The 21,624-nt window shown below is 36.9% G+C and overlaps 1 protein-coding gene across 2 annotated transcripts; it reads right to left on the minus strand.

Annotated features, from left to right (window-relative positions):
• Positions 1-766: 766 nt before the first annotated feature.
• endos (endosulfine alpha) lies at positions 767-16,726 on the minus strand. Of its 2 annotated transcripts, none has more exons than XM_083130872.1 (3): positions 16,390-16,726; positions 5,345-5,461; positions 767-2,968 (listed from the first exon to the last, which is right to left on the minus strand). In XM_083130872.1, the coding sequence occupies exons 1-3, from the start codon at positions 16,498-16,500 to the stop codon at positions 2,789-2,791; spliced, it is 408 nt and encodes a 135-aa protein (XP_082986998.1). In that variant the 5' UTR covers positions 16,501-16,726; the 3' UTR covers positions 767-2,788. The 2 variants fall into 2 exon arrangements, with proteins under 2 accessions (XP_082986998.1, XP_082986997.1); XM_083130871.1 differs by having other exon boundaries at positions 767-2,971.
• Between the last annotated feature and the right edge of the window lie 4,898 nt (positions 16,727-21,624).

A 21,624-nucleotide genomic window follows, 5' to 3' on the forward strand; every position in this document is an offset into this window, starting at 1 on the left:
TATATAATTTGTTAACACAAAATGTTTATCATTTCAAGAAAAGAAAAATGTGAAAACTAGTTAACTTAGGTTTCTTTGCCAGTCAGGCAATGGCAGAACCACAAGTGGTTTCAAAATGTTCTGCTTACCACAGCCTCATCTCAGGCTCTCAACTCAATTTTCCTGGAGTTCTTACTATGCACAGAGTGCAACCTAGGATGAAATGCCATATTTCAGGTCACCACTGTCTTCAAGGGGAGCAATTTAACTTTACAGAAAGTAATGTTTTATGTTGCAGGGAATTTACTACATTCAGGTTTGATGTAATGAACTAGTATACTTGATATCATGGAAGATAGCACATTATCCATAGACAGAAGTCACGAGTTGCCTAACAAATGAAATTTTATTTTTTAACTTTTCAAACTCTTTGTTGACAACTTAATTTCCATTTGCCAAGATGAATACTCAAATATCAATGAAACTAAGAAAGTTCAAAGGCTTTAAAGTTTGGGAGCTTTCAGACCAAAGCAAAATGTGACAGGCAACAACACCTCGGTAATCAATGGCATGCATCATACTGCCTCGCTCTCTTGTTGGTGCATTCATGGTGAATGTTTGCTTGTAGAATGAAGGGGCCTGTGTCACTTCGGTGTGAATCGCCATTGTCAGTTTATGCATGTCGCATGTCACGCATCGCCTTGGTCCGAAATCTCTAAATATTCCACACTCAAGCTGGAGAGGAAAAAATATTCTAAAGATGGAACAGATAAGTACAACAAACTATAAGATGTTACATTTATTAAATATCCACTCACTTGCATATGTACATGGATTACAAAATACTTGTTTACATCATAGTAACAAATTTTGCATTAGCACACACGTGTTCCTTGTTGAGGCTTGATATATAGTAGCCTGGCGAGTGAGATCAACTTACAGTGTGTGTTTTGCTACAGCAATGGAAGAACATTATCTGTTAGCTGCCGTTTACTGTGGACTCCTTTTAACTTGCTGCAATTTATTTCCTTATAAATCCAATCTTGCAGTTATTCTCTCAGGAAAACAAGACTTAAGGGGGGTGAGAGAGAGAGAAAGAGAGAGCAACAGCTTTATCTCTTCTTACATTTCACCACTTGAGGAACGATAGTTCTTTAGTTGTCATTACATCACCATCCACTATGAATCATATGAGAAGACTCAACACAGCAGTTATAATTGAACAATGAAAAAATAGTGTTTCTGCTGTAACTTTAAACATGTGTGCCAAGCTTCTCAATATCAAGAGGGAAGAATGGGTGGGGCTTAATTGGGATATACTCCAACAATAATAGGTACTGAATGTGCCTGATCTATTAAATATCACATTCCTATACATACAAGCAACCAAAAGAAAACTGTATATGTAACTTCAATTAATTAATGTTTTGTCAACATAATCTGCAGAAAGGAGGAAAATTGCATAATACGTGTCAGGAAACATTTTACTAAGTATTACATGGCTGATGATTCCAATTTCCTGTTGACACTGCTACTGCCTGAAATACCTTGACCCTTGACTTACTGACCCTAAAACGTACGGTACTGAAGGCATTTAATGCAATTTCTGCAGCTATGATCATATTATGCTTGTCGTTACCAACAGTTTTATAAAATAGCCTATCAAGCATAGAATGAACACAGTGTAACACAAGAGCAAACAATTCTCAGACAAATATACTGAACTACTGTTAGAATATACTTATTGTAAAGAGTTGGAAAGTCTTCTGCAAGTGAGTGGTTGCACTATCACATCATAAATGAACCATCTTCCAAAGTTCAGATGTCTAATTGCGCAAGGAGACTGAACTACAGCAACAAGAAATTATTATGCTATTACGCATGACCAAAGAAAAAAAAAAGCAAGGAACTTCTACAAACTTTGTCACCAATGAAGTTTTTGGGGAATCTTGCAGAATACTTATTACTCAAAACTATTCTTGCTCATGACAACACAAAATTTGTCTAGATACTTTCTAAAAAAATTTAAAACAGTATGGCAAGTTCTGTAACAATCTTTGAAAAATATATAAAAAAGTGGAGTTAAGTTGCACGACAAAGCAAGCTCTGCCAACTGTTCATAAAGAGAATAACGATTTTCTTAAATACAATCACATTTTTTTAAACGATGACAAGCATATCATGCTTTAACAATGAAAGGAAAGGACAACAGAAAGACCTCACAATACCACAGCACGGCTGAGAACATAATGATGGCACTTTCAATAGTCAAAAATTGTACATTACGCTCAGTCGATGTTGCATGGAATCCTACACATCTCTATCTCTTTCACATATAACTTGCTCACAATACTTGCGCTTCACATGAACATCTGTTTAGATGTGTGCGAGCAGTGTGCTGCCTAACACACAAAGCAGCAACGAGTTTCTATGTATTCTCCTGCCCTTTCCTCAATTAAGTAGTCGCTAATACCTTGTTCCTCTGTAGCTACGATGCTCCTTGCAAACATTTATTAGCTATTCACAGCATTCGCAATTAACCTGCATGAATCACATTAAACAGCTTTTTAAAGATCTTACAAAACTTTCTATGCAAGGAAAAACACTCCAGCTTCATGCAGCAAGAAATGAAAAATAGTGTTCTTTTTTTTCTCAAGGCCTATGAAACACTGTTTGATCTCAACACATCCTTAAATTAATATACTTTTTTTTTATCAATTTACATGGCTCCTGATGTAATCATATTCCAACCAACTGATATGGGACATCTTATGTCCAATAGCACCTGAGGGTTTGCAGTTCATTTTTTTTATGTAGTGCTGCTTGAAGCCAACTTGGACTGCTGGATAATTGAAGTTTTGCGGACGGGGACAGATTCTGGCGTTGGGATGGCATCTCCTGTCGCGTACGACATGGAAGGTTGTATACGAGTCTTAGCAGCTGGATTCTTCTGCTTGGCCATTTGGTAATCACCAGAATCAAAGTATTTCTGCTGAAAATAAAAAATACAGAAACATGAGTCATGCTTTGTGACAATTATGTTGGAACTCTTACAAAGTACTGTTAATTACCATATTTATGCATGTATGATGCATGTGTGTATATAATGCACAATACAATTCACATTCAAGAAATGGCTTTGATAGTTGTAGGTTGTAAAGTTGTTGCTACGCCAATCAAGAGTGAATGGCATCATACCTATTCAATGAGGCACCTGTTGCAATGTGGACCATCTTGTGTATGCAGTGAGTTACCAACCCACACCACCTCCCCCCTCTCCCGCCACTGTGTTTAGCATCCGAAAGCTTCCACTTCTGTAACCACCTTGTTTATTCTGTAGAAGAAGAAAGCAAGATCAAAATTACGTTATGGATTTGCAGCAGTTATTTTCTAATACACAGGCCTGCGGAGATTTTGCAGCATGGAATATTTAATGTGATATAAATCAAATCAAATGCCCTGATGTCAGACATATTATTAGTTTCGGCATATCATGTGCAGTTTTTGTACAATTCCATATTTTATTAATCGTGATGACGAAGCGGTAATAGTATTAGAAGCACTGCTTGTAACATTAGTAGAATGACATTTTAAATCCGTAAACATTGCAAAATGTGGTGTCTTATAATGCATTTGTTTATGTATTGATTAAATGACACCAGTAATAGAGACACGTGCTCCTGAAGCCTTTACCGGGGATCAAACTGGCGAGCTTCATGCCACTCGACAAAAAGGAATTCTAGGCATAGTTTATTCTGCTTTCATAATGAACGAAATAGTGGTTCAGTTATTGCTACAATGAGGTTTGGCTCACCCCATGACCATGTCATTTGCTCGCATAAGTTTGAAATTAGCATATTTTTAAAATAAAATTAGATCAGGACAAAATGTGGACTCCACATATCTTGTGTAAAACATGTGTAGAAAATCTCGGACAGTGGTATCTTAACGTTGTTCATCCATGCCTTTTTTCACTTTGTAAAGAAAAAATAGCATCCATCAGATTGGATTATATAGGGAGTCGCAAGGGCTCTTCAAACAAGATTAAAAAAAACAAACATATATATTTAATTTTTTAGGGGAGGGACAGGATACCATGATTTATTTCTCTTCCCACAAGAGCAGTATACTTTGACAAACTAACAGCAGCACAACTAGGGATGACAAAAAAAAGAGGACTTTTTAGATGCAGCACTTTGAACCCAAGTTTTGTGTTTACTACTGTTTTGATGAGCTTACAGATCACACACTCCTGTAAAATAATTTTACACCATTTCATTATAACTAAAAATAGGCCTCATTATAGGCAAATGTCTGAATATTGTAATATTTATTTACTATGCTGGTAGTATTATACGGTTGTAAAACTGGGTCTCTTACTTTAAAAGAATTTAACATAAATTGAGAGTTCTTGAAAATAAAGTACTTAGGAGAATATTTGGACCTAAAAGAGATTAAGAAACTGAGTGTGTTGTATTTCCTCACTTTGAAGTTGAACAATGAAACAATATTAACAATTAATATAATTTTTTTTACAAATCTTGAACACCCCATAAAACACGACATTTTCCTAAATACCTGCCTGGACCATTTTTAGGGATCGGAAAAGAGGACATGTCCGGGTAAAAGCTAAGCACAACTGTCTATGGCAGGGGTTCCCAAACTTTTTCGTTTTACAGTGCCCTTATGTTTGAAGATTTTCCTGTGGTGCCCAAGTCAGAATGTACGCCTATTTAACACTTGCAACGCTCAATTGGTTAGTTTGCTTGCTTGAAGTTAAAAAATAAACACATATTTCAAATTCAGAAACATTTTATGTGTAAAAAGTACTAAATAAGCACATATTTGGAACAACCATATCATTTCAGTGAAAATCTTGGAACATTTCATGGTGCCCCTCTAAGCTAGACACTGTGCACACTTTGGGAACCACTGGTCTATGGTAAATAGTATTCCTTCTATGATATATTTTTTTGTGCAGCACTGCACAATTGAAAAATACATGCCTTGAAGACTCCCCCGGTGTTTGACTCAACAGATTAAAAGATTAAAAAAGATGGATAAAATTAGACAAAAACAACAATTGATAAAATGCACCACTTGAAGAATGTAATGTTTAAGAGTATTCTTTTAAGTTGGTTCTTTTTGTGAGCCCCATTTTTTTTTTAAATTCCACTCTTGACAAGTTTTTATCCCAGATATTAATTCCAGCTGACACAATGGTACTGCAATTAAAAAAAAGTTACAAATGCCATTATAAAAATTAAAAATAAGCTTTTTTATTTTCATTTACACTACCTTATGATCTTGAAATTTAACAAAATCTAGTAAAATTAAAGACAATAATACTTGTCACAGAACTTACCCCTTTTGCTAACCGTTTCTGCAAAAATGCTGAATGCCCACTCATCGGTCGAAGTGTATTGGGAAATTTTGCTTTTAACTTTGCTTCTTCCATTTTTTCTATCTCCTGAGTTGATAACTGAAATAAAATCAAACATAAATAATAATAGCTGTTACAACAATTTAGCTCAAAACATTTTGCAATAAATAATTACAAATATTCCTTATGCATATATGTGAATCAGGGGTGGTTGGCCCTATAGTGCACAAGAGCAGTGAATCACCAGTATGTACAGTATACACTTTGAGAGAGCAATAAACAATGTCTAGATTTTCCTGCAAGGCTCAAAGGGAGGTTTCATGCAGACGGGGGCAGCAGCGATTGGGTTCCAAAACTGGGAAGGGGTATTTGTATATTTGCCTTTGTAGGTAAGATTAGTATGGTAAGAAGGCAAAAGTGGGAGGAGGCAATTGCCCCCCCCCCCTAATCGCCACCACTGCATGCAGATATCACATGATAAAGTATTTAAGACATTCAGGAATATTATTTTTAATGCAGAGTCCATAACTTGACCCATTTAACCTAACAATGAAAGGATTTGACACATGTGAACATAGCAGCAACAGCAGTTCATATATAGGGTGGCACGGAGCTGACTGACTCATTTCAAATTAGAATACTGCACCGGCATGATAGTTTGTCATTGTTAGGGAATGGGAGAGGACACCATTTCATGCAATCAGTTGCAATGGAGCGTTGGAAAATGCAACAACATGTTACCCGTGTTCCTAGTTACTACGAAACAAAGTCTGTGACAGGAGTGCAGCAGACGACAGTTCAATGTTGGTTAACATGGACACGTACGGTCTTGGAATATCATACTGGCTTGGGTGGAGAAATGTATCATGATTATTAAAAACTAAAACACTGCTATTGATGAGGACGTATGGAGGCGCAGGTACGGCAACTTCCAGACACGCTTGCAACAGTACTGATGTAAACTGAGGCCATCTTCCTGACGTAGATTTCAAGAAATAAGCTTGTAGTCTGTAAATAATACATAGCATACTTGGACGTATTTATAGATGGTTTCACTAATTTTCCCCCTTGCCATATATTATCTATGACCATTTGAAATGTGTCAGTCGGCTTCCCACCACCCTTTATAAGATTAGAGCAAAGGAATGGCTGCTTGCAAACAAAAAATCACATACGGAAGGGGGAACAAAAATAGTTGTCCAACATACATGCAGTAAGTAATCACATAACAGTTGGCCCCCGTGGCGGAGCACTTAGCACATCGTGCTACGATGCCAGGGGTCTCGGTTCAAAACCCGGCCTGGGCATCGATATTTGTAAGTGTCCATTTATCTCATCACTCATCGTCATCTTGGCAAATTAGCCAAAAGTGGCACACAAAGCAAATCAATCAAGTAAGAAATCACTACATCTCTGAACTGTGCGTTAACAGATATAGTTAGAAGTTGAACCACTAAAAAATACCTCTGCACCATGATAAATTTGGAATTAAACAATCGGAACTTTGGCCGTTTCGTCTTAAAAAAAAACAACAAAAAAAAAACAGACATGCACAGTTCATGCTCTCACAGAAGCTGCAGCAGAACACATTGTCCTCACTGCTTTAGTTTAGGGATTTAGTTTAACCTTACTTTGCAACGTCAGAAATTAGGTGACATATGTTACCTCATATTGACCAAAACGAGTTGAATCTAAAAGTTGAGATTTTTACTGTGAGTTAGGTTCATGCAGGGCTTCCTTTGTGCCAAATTACAGATTTTTTCAAGAAGACCCATCTGAGGTATTTGACCCCGAAAACTGTGAAAATTCAATGAACGGCCATGTTTGAGCTCATGCTGTAAAAAAGGGGTGCACTTCTAAGCACTTATATTTTATTTACAGACACCCTGCAGGTACGTCTACACATAACACAAAAATCAAGCCTTAGACAAAACCCCTTCATTTAAAAAATCAAGGTTAAAAATCCAAATTTTTAACTATTGTTACCCAAATTTCCACCATAATTTTCATACTTAGGATGCAATTTTGAGTAAAACATACTTGAATATCATAGAAAGTATACTTCATTAGCTACAACATAAATTTTGTTTCAGGTCTCTAGCTCTAATGGTTTTTCAGATATTAAGGTTTCCGTATACTGCTACATGAGCAAAAAATGCCATGTGCCATGTTGGAAAAAAGGGGTGCATTTCTAAGCACTTATATTTTATTTACAGACACCCTGCAGGTACGTCATGTTGGAAAAATGGCTGCCGCAGGAGAACTAAAGACAATATTTTTTTTTGGAAGATTGGTTTCGATATCTAGAAACATGTACAAACATATGTACTAAAAATGGTCATGCAACCAATTATTTAAAAATTGGTTCATTTGACATGGAATGATCCCACTAGAAATTGTTAAAATGAACATAAAAAAACTTCATTGTTCCTTGAAAGGAAACTAAGAGATAAAGCATGCGCTGGGCGACAGACACGAACATCGTACAAAGCTCTAGCGTTCTATCAAGAGGTTTTAGGTTCCATTTCTAGTGTGTGCACATGTCATGATTCCTCTTTATGAACTGTAGGTCGAGTTCTGATTAGCAATTCTTTTCTAATTGTAGATATAGTTTACAATTGTTATTTTATTCAAGTCATTTGACAATGGGAATGGCATCCTGCTAAATGCTAATCTCACATTTATACTTTATATCATATGAATTTGCTACATATTGTAAAAAGACATACCGAGTATTTTCTGTGTATCTACTGGTGGATGAATTTTGTGTCCTATATATATATATATATATATATATATATATATATATATATATATATATATATATGTTTCACTTCCAGCAACTGCTTGCTGACTGTTGATTAGTTATACCAACTACATATTTAGCATTAGGTGTAATTTGCAGAAATACATTCTGCGTTTTTATTATATGTGTGAAAATGGCATTCCAATTTGATTGGTTTATTTCACTTCACATTGCTACTACTTTTGGCTAATTGTAAACATGAGGATGAGTGAAAATGATGAAGGGACACTCACAAAGAACACCCATGCCCAGGCTGGAATTTGAACCTGGGACCCCTGGTGTCATAGTGCACTGTGTTAACCACTCCTCCATGGAGGCTGGCATAAATACCATTCGCTACCAAAATGATGCAGCTGCAAAATATACGTAACCATTACCAAGTTTAGGTTTGAGATTACGAATTTCATGCTTGCAGTGCCAATGCACACATCATAATTGTTAGCAAATAAACAGTTATCACATTCCTGGTGTTCTTTCTAATATAAAATCTTTCATATTAGCTATTTCAATTTTCTTTTATCATATTACTTACCAATACGTCCAGTTCATGTAAGCATAGATTGCTATCCGACATAGAGATGTTACAGCTCCATGTTAAAATTAACTAATAACATGGCTAGTGTGTTGTGGACTGCTCAACCTTTAAAGCTAATCTCATAATTACTCTAGTGGGCAGAATTTGTTTTTATGAAATGGTTACTTTATAAGAGGTATTGGCCAAGGTTCAAAGTGTGTAACGATTTTTTGCAAGTTTTACAGGATGAGGAATGCATTTAAACACTGGAAATTCCTATGCAAATAGGTTTAACCTTTTGGTGCCCAAGCATCTCGAACGAGATACCCAAAAGTAACCCTCGGGATGCCAAGCATCTCGATCGAGACGCTGTGTCAAGGTCGTAGTTTTTACGTTATAACTTTTCTATTTTTGGCTAGAATTTCGATTTTATTTTTTTATATTGTTCCTAACACATGTATTTAACACAAATGGTTTTTTGCATTTTTTTTGTCTTCATGAAAATGGAGGGGGGACGGCAGGAAAAGGGACTTCTCTTTTGCGTCTCTTTTCAAGGTCAATTTTTTGCCGACAAAGGAAGACCGGCTTTGTTGTTCTAAAGCAATGCTTTTCACTCCCTCTTGCTATTTCGAAGCGCACTGAAGGAAACCTTTGTTTTTTTTAGCACAAGTGGCAACAGGCGTTACCCAGCATTGTCTAAAAATAGAATTCCAAGCAACTGCAAGAATTGGCGCTCAGTTGTCACTACGTTCTAGCTTTTTGTCCGTGAATGTTGTGCGTAGGTGTCGTTTTGTGCCCAAGTGCGAGGACATTTTTTGGGTGAAGTGACAATTTTTTAAAATAATTTTTGGGGGTTTTCTCCCTTCCCCCTCCATATATACACCAAATTTGCATAAATTTTGCATTTTGACATTTTTTCGGGGCGGGGGGGGGGGAACACCATTTTTTTAAGAAAAGTATTTTTGAGGGGATTTCCCCCCTTTCCCCCTCTATATGTACGCCGAATGTGCATAAATTATATATCGTCTGAATCTGTGATTCATTCTGCGTACAACGGTATATCTTTCATATCTCTAGGGCATTTAGTTTCTGAGCTATAGTCATTTCAAGGTACCGCTGCATTTTGAAGCTTGAATCAGTGGCCATTCCTTTCGGGGGTACAACTCAAGTTACATTGGTCATACGACAATGAAGCAAATATTTTTCTGTTTCTTACATGCCAGCGATAATTTCTATGTGCATTTTGAACTTTTCATATCCTTTTTTTCGGAGGGCGGGGCGAAACCCCATTTTTTTAAAAAAAAAAGTATTTTCAGGGGATTTCCCCCCTTTCCCCCTCCATATATACGCCGAATGTGAATAAATTATATATCGTCTAAATCTGTGATTCATTCTGCGTACAACGGTATATCTTTCATATCTCTAGGGCATTTAGTTTCTGACCTATAGTCATTTCAAGGTACCGCTGCATTTTGAAGCTTGAATCAGTGGTGTGCCGACCATTCCTTTTGGGGGTACAACTCAAGTTACATTGGTCATATGATAATAATGCAAATATTTTTGTGTTCCTTACATGTCAGCGATCACTTCCATGTGCATGTCGACACTGTCATGTACTTTTTTCTTGGGGGGAGGGTGGGGGAACCAAATTTTTTCCCCGAAATTTTGAGAGTTAGCCCCCTCCCCCCCCACCACATATACGCCGAATTTTCAAAAATTTCATATAGTCTGAATCTCTGGTTCATTCCGTGTACAACGGTATATCACTCATCTCTCTAGGGCAATTAGCCTCCGATCTACACTCACTTAATTGAAACTCTGCATTTTACTCAAAATCGGCTCGGGCAATAGAGGCTTACTTGTGAAAAAGGCCTTGGGCGGCAAAAGGTTAAGTTCCGAGAAACAATTATGTGAACATTTTAAAGACACAAAAAGTATTAATTTGAGCAATTCTGCTATGTAAGTGATTGTGCTTGCAAATTATAGCTGTCTGAAGTGTTATTCTTGTATGGAAAATGTTGCATACACATCCAGTAGATGAAGGAAAGTACGGAAATACTAAAGCACCAAAACTAACATACTTAAGATACAAAATAATAACATGGTAAGAATGTAGTCTATTATAATGCTCAGAGCACCAAACCTGACTCGCATCAATACTCCTAACCTACCAGAAACATAAAATTAAACCTTGAAAATATACATTAATTCGTATTTTCAATAAATTAAAATCAAAACGTTGTTACTTACGTGAAATGAGTATCAATTTTGTGCAACGACGTTTCGGAAACAAATGTTTCCTTCTTCAGGTTCTTTTCTCGGCTATCCGAAATATACCATAGCCTCGTCAAATCGCGTCATTCATCAGGGAAAAAGAAATGGTACAAATTTGGAAAACACTTCTAAAACCGTTGCTTCCCTCATGTTCTCTATCATTTGTTAAAACCATCACACTAAAAGTCTTATGTACAACTAAAACATTAAAAAAGAAGGGACGTCCTCTTATTACACTGTTCCCATTCGGGCTACATAAGTAACAAAGTCTTGTATTTTAATTTATTGAAAATATGAATTGATATATATAAAGTGAGTAAGTCACATATATCGTGAATTATGAATCTTGAAAATATACATTTTAGCTATGTGGATACAAGGGTAAAATATGCCAAGTAACACACAAATCAATTTCTCCAGCTCCAGGTTCACACTGAAAATTTTATATACCTCAAAATTCCATATACTTGGACAGTTTCCTTTTCACCACAAGGCAGAAGCAAGTACCACTATCATCAAAGCAGTACTCCCATCTGTGAATCACCAAAACTACCGATAGTGCCCAAGCATGTTAACCCTGCACTAGGCACATAATTTTCTGTAACATGCAAAGGCACATGGGGTACACCTGTCTGCCAACCCTTTAACTATCTTTAAGGTATGAAATACATCATGAATTATACTGCACATGAATGCTGAATGTTCTTTCTCAGAAGATCAGCTGCAACTTCTAAAATACATATTATAAAGTTAACGCCAGTTGCATGCTTGGGAGATGGTCGAGGTAACGGTTCTAATTGTTTTATGATTTCTTTCAAATTCTCCTAGCAGAAAGATTAATTATCGTAGAACTTTGGAAATCAATGTCGCTCAAAATTTGATCTTTCCTTAAAGCAATGAGCACTGTTTGGATTCGGAAAAAAAAGGTAAAACTTCGATAGCGTCCCAACGGGTTTCTTCATTTTTACACAAGAAACTACTTACCGAAATGAGTTTCTGTAGCATTTAGAAGTTCTTGTTGGTATTTTCTTTCATCGAGAAAAACCCATGTTGTCCGTATATGCTAAATTGAACGAAATCAGTGCTAATGGAACCTAACCTAACCTCATAGGCATACCTCGTCCCCATGATGGTTCGTGGGGCTATCGTGAATTTTTGGGTCTAACGTCAATCGTTTTTGGGGCTACCCGTGGATGGTTTTTGGGGCTTACGTCAATGGTTTGTGGGGCTAACGTCAATGGTTCAATAATTACTCTTTATGTCAAAAATTGAACTTTTTTCGTGAAAAAAGCAAAATAGCACCTTGAAGAATCTTTCGCAATGCAGAATAGGTAAGTACGAATGTTAAAAATCACAAAATAAACTAGTATGAGGTGTTGGGACGCTATCTAAGTTTTACCAAAAGAAAGTTATTTATGTTGAAAAAAAAACAACTTAAAAATTACCTTACGCAAGCATGCACGCTTCCCATGGACAAGGGTATTCTCTCTTGACAATCGAATGTAAGTATCGTAAACTAGTGGGAATGAATGTAGAAGTAAATCGGAAAATTAGTAGAATGCATTTAATTTTATTTTAATGCTGCTGCCATTTGCTTTCTGCACGAGAGTACAATGTTCTGTGTGTTAAGATGACGCAACCCCATAGTCAGTATTTCAGCGTCGCCGTATTTTCACTAGAACATGACGTGTAGAGTATTTCTTTTTTTAAAACTATGCTTGCCTAACCTAACCTAACGGAAAATGGTTTTTGGGGGTAACGTCAATGGTTTGCGACATATTAGCATAATTTCAAATCCGGGCACGAAAGTAGGTATTTTCCGGTGAACGAGGTTGCAGCACTGCATTGCATGGTAAATGTTTACTATCCTTCGGACACCTATAACTTCTGAGTTTCGTCAATTATTGACATTTCTACTTACCTATCTGCTTCGCGGATCATTTTTTAACGTGTATTCCCCTTCTTTTTTTTTTTTAAAAAAAGTGTTTTTGTAACTGAAGAACGTACGTTTCCGCAAATGGTTTGTGGGACTATGTGTCAATGGTTCGTGGGGCTATGCAAGACTGGTGTGTGGGGCTATGCGAGAATGGTGTGTGGGGCTACGCATATTTTTTTCGAAACCACTTTTTGGTAAATTTCTCGTATCGGACAAACAGCTGAAATTTCCTACTTCTTTTCATTTCAATATTCGTACTTACGTATTCTGCATTGACAAACATTGCTGAAGGTGACATTTCGCTAATTTCACCGAAAATTGCTATATTTGCGACATATCGAGTAACTTTTCTTGGTTGCTTCTTCCCTTCCATAACACGGGAAATGGCCGTCACAGTTTCACCACCGTAGTCCATATGCAATGTTTCAACCCCACCACGCGTAGAAAGTGCAAGATAAGCAAAATTGAGTGATCCGCGATCGGCACAATTGCTCATTATTTACCGGTGAGGAGGAATGTCGGAAATATGTTCGGGAATGTAGTGTTGATCCATTTAATGCGAATGCATGTGGTTTTCTACGAAAATCTATTTCCGACGAGCTATTGCTGCTGCCGCTATTTGCTTTCTGCACGAGAGCACAATACACGCTATTGCTGCTGCTGCTAGAAGCCGATGTTGTCCGAATGTCGGAAACGTGTTCGGGAATGAAGTTTTGATCCATTTTAATGCGAATGCATGTGGTTTTCTACGAAAATCTATTTCCGACGAGCTATTGCTGCTGCCGCCATTTGCTTTCTGCACAAGACCACAATACACGCTATTGCTGCTGCTAGAAGCCGACGTTGTCCGTATATGCTAAATTGGACGAAAGGAGTGCTAATGGAACCTAACTTAACAGGCCTAACCTAACCTAGTAGGCATACCTCGTCCCCGTGATGGTCCGTGGGGCTATCGTGAATTTTTAGGTTAACGTCAATGGTTTTTGGGGCTACCCGTGGATGGTTTGAGGGAAATAAAGAACAACTGTAAGTACTCGTTAATGTAAGAAATATACATTATTTTCGTTACAAATTCATTATTTCACCTAAAGAAATGTTCCGCAATGCAGAATGTTACGTTAACTACATTAATGAGTACTTACTGTTGTTCCTTATTTTACACAAACCATGCATGGGTAGCCCGAAAAACCATTGACGTTAGCCCAAAAACTCACGATAGCCCCACAGACCATCACGGGGACGAGGTATGCCTACTAGGTTAGGCCTGTTAGGTTCGGTTCCATTAGCACTCCTTTCGTTCAATTTAGCATCCGCGCATTCTGCACACGTCATTTTCAAAACGTTGATCACGTTCAACTGATCATACGTATTTAAACGTGTGACCTGTTACATAAACGTATGTTTGGAAACACTGGCCCGGATTACGTCATCACGCACAGGCTACATCCAGCTGGAAGTAAATGGATGCAAGAGCTCTCGTGCAACAGTCACACATTTATATCGAAAAAAAGATGATTAACCGGCAAAATTGAATGAACGATGCGAGAAAACACTTCCCCAAACTTCCACAACTATAAAGAAACTGCATTCGGTAAGTAATTTCTCCTGTAAATTTGACGAAATCAGTTTGTCCGATACGAGAAATTTATCCAATTTTTAACTACTGCAACCTATTGTGACCCTACCTAACCTAACCTTACCGGAAATGGTTCGTGGGGCTATGCGTCAATGGTTGAATTTCCGCTATGAAACATTCCCACATCACACAAAACACCTTCCAGATGTTAGACAATACTACAGGAACTTATTACGGTAAGTAGTTTCTTCTGTAGAAATGAAGAAATCTGTCCGAAGGATAGTAAACAAGTACCCATTGCATAAATCGACAAAACACTCGCACAAAGTGCCCTGAACCAGTACGCTTTCGCCTGCCACAATGTGTTACAGAATCGAAATAACAAGTAACAGTAAGTACTCGCAAATGTAAGAAATGCATTATTTCACCTTGGGAAATGTTCCGCATTCCAATATAGTACGTTAGCAATGTAAGAAAGTGCGAAATATATGATTTATAGGTGTCACCCCCATATTATAATAGTACCGAAAAATATCTCATAGTAAAAATAATATATAAATGGGTGGCATACCTCAAGTTTCTGGTGTACGCTGTTGGGAGGGAACTAATGGGACTAGAGCCGGTAAATTTCTCGTATCGGACAAACGGCTGAAATTTGCTAGTTCATTTAATTTGAATATTAGTACTTACGTATTCTTCATTGAGAAACATTGCTGAAAGTGGCATTTGGCTTATTTCACGGAAATAAGCTCTATTTGCGACATATCGAGTAAGTTTTCTTCATTTCTTTTTGCCTTCGGTAACACGCAAAATGGCGGTCACAGTTTCACTACCGTACTCGGCATGCAGTGTTTCCACCCCACTGCACCCAGAAATACCTACGTAGCCCCACAAACCATTGACGCATAGCCCCATGAACCATTTCCGGTAAGGTTAGGTTAGGTAGGGTCACTATAGGTTACAATAGTTAAAAATTGGTTTCGAAAAAAATATGCATAGCCCCACACACCATTCTCGCATAGCCCCACGAACCATTGACGCATAGCCCCACGAACCATTGACACATAGCCCCATGAACCATTGACACACAGCCCAACAAACCATTTGCGGAAACGTACCTTCTTCAGTTACAAAAACACATGTTTGGAAACACTGACCGGGATTACGTCATCAGACACAGGCTACATCCACCTGGAAGTAAATGGATGCAAGAGCTTTCGTGCATCGGTCACACACTTATATCGAAAAATAGATGATTTACCGGCAAAATTCAATGAACGATGCGAGAAAACACTTCCCCGAACTTCCACAAGTCTAAAGAAACTGCATTCGGTAAGTAATTTCTCCTGTAAATTTTAAGAAATCCGTTTGTCCGATACAAGAAATTTACCTCACAAACATTAATTCACGCCAGTCTCTAATGTTTAACATTATTTCCCTGTACATCTTGCGAAAATTCATCCACCACACGAAAGTGGAACCATTACCCAAATATTTCATCCTACACATCGCAATAAATACTCTCCACATGTACATAATACTTAATATAGTTCAGCATAAATTATTATGTTCGTAAAGATGTCATTATTATACAGCATCACCTAAGATAAAACAGTATTTTTTTTTCCCTTGGTGGCATATTTCCTTACAGGTGAAACCAACTATACCTGGACACCAGCGTGTTTATTACAATTAATTACAATGTTGCTTTCCATGCTCCCAATTAGTAAGTTTTTTAACTTGACAGTTGGTGGATGTTGGGAATACTTCAAGCGTCATTGTAGGCTAAATTGAAAAATTTCTGGGAAAAACAGTTTCATTATTTACAAACATTACGAACACACCAACGTACGGAGTGGTTTTAAAACGTTTGTATCTTCTATACAAATTAATCTCGATATGCTAACTACACGATACCGACCTGTTCTGATCCTGCTTCGTTTTCCTGAATATTCCCCTCCATCTTCTCCTTGTTTTCTTCATTGGGAGATTCTTTTTCAGTTCCTGGAGCAATATTTTCTTGTTCCGACATGTTTAACGTTCGTTATGAAAACTTTTTTTATCCTATATCACGTGTCTAAATTAGTGAAAGCAAAGTCAGGGACAGACACACTTTTTTACGCTAATTATCAAGGCTAATTATATCCCTCGGGTCTGAAGGCACAATTTAACCGAACATGATTTTCAAATTTCAGGTGCCAAGACAATTACGTCAACTTCTTTACCTTATTTCAAAATGGCGGATTTGCAAGTTGTGTGTTGCCAGTCCCATATAAATTGCACGTCTGAACACGATTTGTGGAAACACTACACTTAGGAAGCGGAATAGATGGCAAAAGGGGTGCAGGACTGCAGGTCCTCGTTAATAATCTAGGGAAAATATATCATGTATATGCACAATATTCAATTATCATTCATCTTCATCTCGACAGCGTCGGCTTTTAGAGGTTTGGACCAGGGGCGTATCCTGGGGAAATACGTATCTAAGGGGAAAATATGTAAGAAAGATTAAATCAAAGCCTTTTGAATGGATGATATTCAGCGAACAACTTCCTCGATAATTCATTGCACGAAATCACATGCATTGGTTACGTATGGTCTTTGCCGATGATGATCGTGATCATAGGACAGGAGCAATCATGGCGATTTTGCATTGTTGTTGAAGTTTCGGCAACAGTGTTAATGTGATCATTGTCTTTATTTGATTTTCTCTAGACCCTATTTATTCCATCTGACCCTTATATATTAATCTTGGACTCGTCTGACCATATGACACTATCCCAAAATTCCTGGTCCTTGTAGATGTGCTCTTTCGCGAATGAAGGTCTATTCCTGCGCTTCACCTTATTTACATACGGCCTCTTTCGTGGTATTCTGCCATGATATCCATGGTTCCACAAGGTACGTCTGAAGTTTGATCTGGCATTATCTTGCCGGCAACATTTTCTACTATAGGTCGTAACTGAGGAACACTTAGTCGGGGGTTTTCTCGCACTCTTTTTAAAATAAAGCGTTCATCACGTTTATTCAACAGTCTCTCTTTTGGTTTTCTCGGCACATTCTATGTTGAACCATCCTCTCTAAATTTGTTTACTATGTATTGAACTGTGGAGTGTGATTTATTGATTGTTTGTCCAATTTTTCTTAACGAATAACCTCTAAGGGCCAAATTTATAATAACATCCTTCAGATCGGAACTAAGTTCCTTCACCTTGCCCATTTCGAACACGCTGATAGATAGACGATAGGCCTACAACAATACCTACGCCAGCATTCAGCTTGAGGGAGCGCGCCTGCATGTTCAAGTTCAAACTTATTACGAAGTTGCAAACTGCAAGAAATCGCCCGAATAGCGATGGCGCTGTATGCAAGGAAGATTGAAACTCTTGACTGTACGAATAACAATGTTGCATGAAACAGCGTGTTTTTATCTTTTCACGCAAATTATATGCTCTGTTTATACACTTTGAACATACATTTATATTGACATTTGTTGGTGAAACCTTCATTAACATTAATTTCTGGGTACATATGAAAATTATTATGTTTACTAGTAGATATGACATTTTTTCCTCGGAAATTCTATGTGTACGAATAACAATGTTACATACTGTATAAAGAAATGTATACTTTTTACCTTTACCGAATCAACAATCGCGAAAAGTGTGTAAAGTGGTTAAATGCGTATTGACTTACAGGCAGATAGAATTTTATACGGGTGACAATGGACCTACACCTGCAGATCCTGATCGTATAACAGTTTGGTATTCAAGTGAACAGGTAAGTGATTTTTATTAATTTTAGGTAATATTATTTCATTTTACTGTTATAATATTATATCATTCGGACTTCGGAGTGTTGTTTTAGGTCTCGGAACCTATTCGTTTCGCAGATGCAGGAAAACGATAAGCGTCTAGTGTTGGAATTTGATAAGCGATTTCTGCTTATTCTAATGATACCAAGTAGGGAGAACGCTATGTTTTAGATCACCCCAAAAATTTTGGTTTACTTTTATTGTGTATACCTATACAGTAATATACTCAAAATCGAACTTTGACTGTTACAAAAGTGACATAATACAAGCGCAAAAAAAAAAAAAAGTCAAAGCTCAAATTCCAATTTTCATAGTGCAAAATTGCTAATTTTCGAAAATCCCTCTATAACTTTTGCTAAAATTTTATTTTTCAAATAATTAAAGCGAAGTGCTGAGGCTGTGTCCAAAAGGTACAAAGTACATACTTGAAGTACAGTCTTGACGGAAGTGACGTCACCTAGTGCAGTTCGAAAGCGCCAAGCAAACGAGTGTACAAGACCAAGCACGCAGCACACGAGCAGTGCACACTTGCGATCTGTGCTTGCTTTTCATTTGTTAAAAAAATGGACGTCGGAAGTCAATCAGCTGGTAGTTGTAGTTCTTCCATTGTGTGGAAATGTAAGTAAACAAGTTTTTAAAATACTATGTAATTTTATTTATTGGTTTTATTCATATATGCGTGGTTTCTCTCTTCTATAGTGAGAAGTGTTTAAAAGTGAGAAAACAATTTCTTTTTCCGCGATCGTAAACCATGTTGCGGAATGTGTGAAAATTAATTTGAAAGAGCAATTTCTTTCATATTTCTATAATTAATAACGTGCTGTGTTATATAAACTGCACGCCGAGTCATGTGTGTGTTGTTCACGGAAAACAAGAGTGGCACATACAGTCGATGTTTGATAATTTTAGATTTTAGTTTCGAAGCAACTTTTGTTGCAATCCTCACTTGTGTTGGCGCTGCAGTCGAAGTGCAGTTCGAAAGCTTTCCGCTTCCAGGCATCAAGACCGCACTGCGAGTATGCTCTCGAAGTATGCTCGCTTCAAGTATGGTCTTGCAGCTTTCGGACACAGCCTAAGTTAAAAGTAAGTGCTAAGTTACTTCCGGTCCACTTCCGGTTTACTTCCGGTCTACTTCCGGTCCACTTATAAATTATTACAAATTTTAGCAAAATACCCCAGCACCTATTCGGTTGAGATCTGAACCGAAGATTCTGTATTTGTATATCTCTATATCACCATATGTGTACTAATTTTTATTTCTTATACTGTTAGGTTTGTTAAAATAATTAATTATCTAAAATTTTATAGTTTTGAGAAGAATCCTAAACCTCAACATATTTTATGCAAATATATTAATAAAATAACCATATAAATATTTTCTAATTATGCCAATGAATGTGTTTGGGTTTAAGAAACAACATATTCAACAAATAGAGAAAATTCCAGTCAACATGGATATTATAAAAAATATTCTTAGTAAACTGAGAAGTTTGGTCATCATTCATCTAAATAGTATCTGGTACCAAATTGATGAAGACACAGGGAAACAATTACATGTATTCAATAATAACAAACCATCATATAAAATTCCTGTCAGTGGGAAAATGCAAATAAGTATCTCTCTATCCAATGCAGCACTTGTACACATAGGTCGGAATTTGTATAGAATTAAGCATAATGCAATTAGTCCCGACACAACATACGAAGTGCAAGCAGGTGAATTCCTGTATGCTGAAACAATTGGGGAGTATAATAAATTAATTCCTCTCTTCATCGAAATAAGAATAATCTATGAATCTATGAATTTATGAAATATATAAAATACCGAAAACAAAATAATAATAAATAAATAAATAAAATAACAAATATATTATGGACATATTTGGGAACAGGAGAAGACAGGAAATACCGGATAATTCCAATGATATTGCTAGATTAGATGAACGTCTAAAAAAACTTAAATCAGATTTATTAATTTTACAAAATTCATTAAATGTGAATATACAAGCAGAAATCACAAATCTTCAAACTCAACTGATTGACCCCATAGTAAAAATTGATGGAGAACTCAAATCTCTACTGGAAAAATATACGAATTTAGCCTCAATAGACAATCTTCAAAACTTGGAGGAAAGTGTAGCAAAATTAAAAAATGAACTCGATAAATTTCGACAAATGCAGATAACCAATACCGAACAATTGAAACAGCAATTAAACAAGCAAGCGAATAGTATTCGCACCGAACTGCAAACCATTGTTCAGGGTATCAAAACTCAAGAGGAATTTGAACAAGTAAATGCGAGTATTACCAAATTACGAGAACAGTTTCAATCTTTCGAGATTCCTACACTGGAAAATATTAAAATAGAACTGCAGACAGATGAACTGCATTCAGCCATAACCGAAGTTCAAACCAAACTTCAAACATTGGAAGATTTTATTCATAATTTGCCTTCATCTACTGAACTCAATGCCATTGCTCGTAGTGTAACAAACATTAAATTGCAGCTGGAAACTTTTGAGGATTTTGGTAAGATACAAGCAACCATAGCTCACATCGAAGATACTCTTAAAACTATGAAAAATGAATTAATTACTGTACAGGAAACTCTGGAATCAAAATTGCCAGGTATTACCGAAACTTTAGCCCTAGTACAACAACAAGTTGCTAAATTAGAAAATCTCAATACCGAATCTGAATTATCTCATTTCCACCATCTCATAGATGACATACAGAATAAGTTAGAAACACTGCAGCAATCTACGCCTACTCAAGATGACATAACCCAAGTGCAAGAAATTTTGAAAACTGTTGCATCTGCAACCGAACTGGATGCTGTAAAATTAACTCTGACCACACTTCAGAATACTGTAGCAGGGTTGCCTACTTCACAGGAAATAAGAGCCATGAAGAGAGCGGTAAATCGAATACTCAAATCTGGAGATATTAAAAATATTCAAGGGGAAATTGCACAAATCAAAGAAACTGTTGCTAATCTTCCCACCAACCAAATAATCAATGAACTAAACTTATTATTTATGGACATCAGAAATCAAGTACACGATCTCGCTAGCCAGAGTTCGAAATTGAAACTAGTAGAAAGTTTACAGCAGATTATCTCGAACATTAAGGTGCAAATTAGCACCATTGAAGCAGCACAAGAATCGAACTTATCGAATTTCGCCAATCAATTGCATGATTTGAAAGAACAATTCAAACAGGTATATGTGGATGTGAAAATTAAACCGGGTTACGATGAGTTGGTTCGTACTATCAGCGAACACCTGGAACCGGTATTAAGCAGATTAGACGATGCAGATTCTCGTCAGTTTTATTCTATG

This window comes from Lepisma saccharinum, chromosome 11 (genome assembly GCF_977018435.1).
Source record: "Lepisma saccharinum chromosome 11, izLepSacc3.1, whole genome shotgun sequence".
Classification (NCBI taxonomy): domain Eukaryota; kingdom Metazoa; phylum Arthropoda; class Insecta; order Zygentoma; family Lepismatidae; genus Lepisma; species Lepisma saccharinum.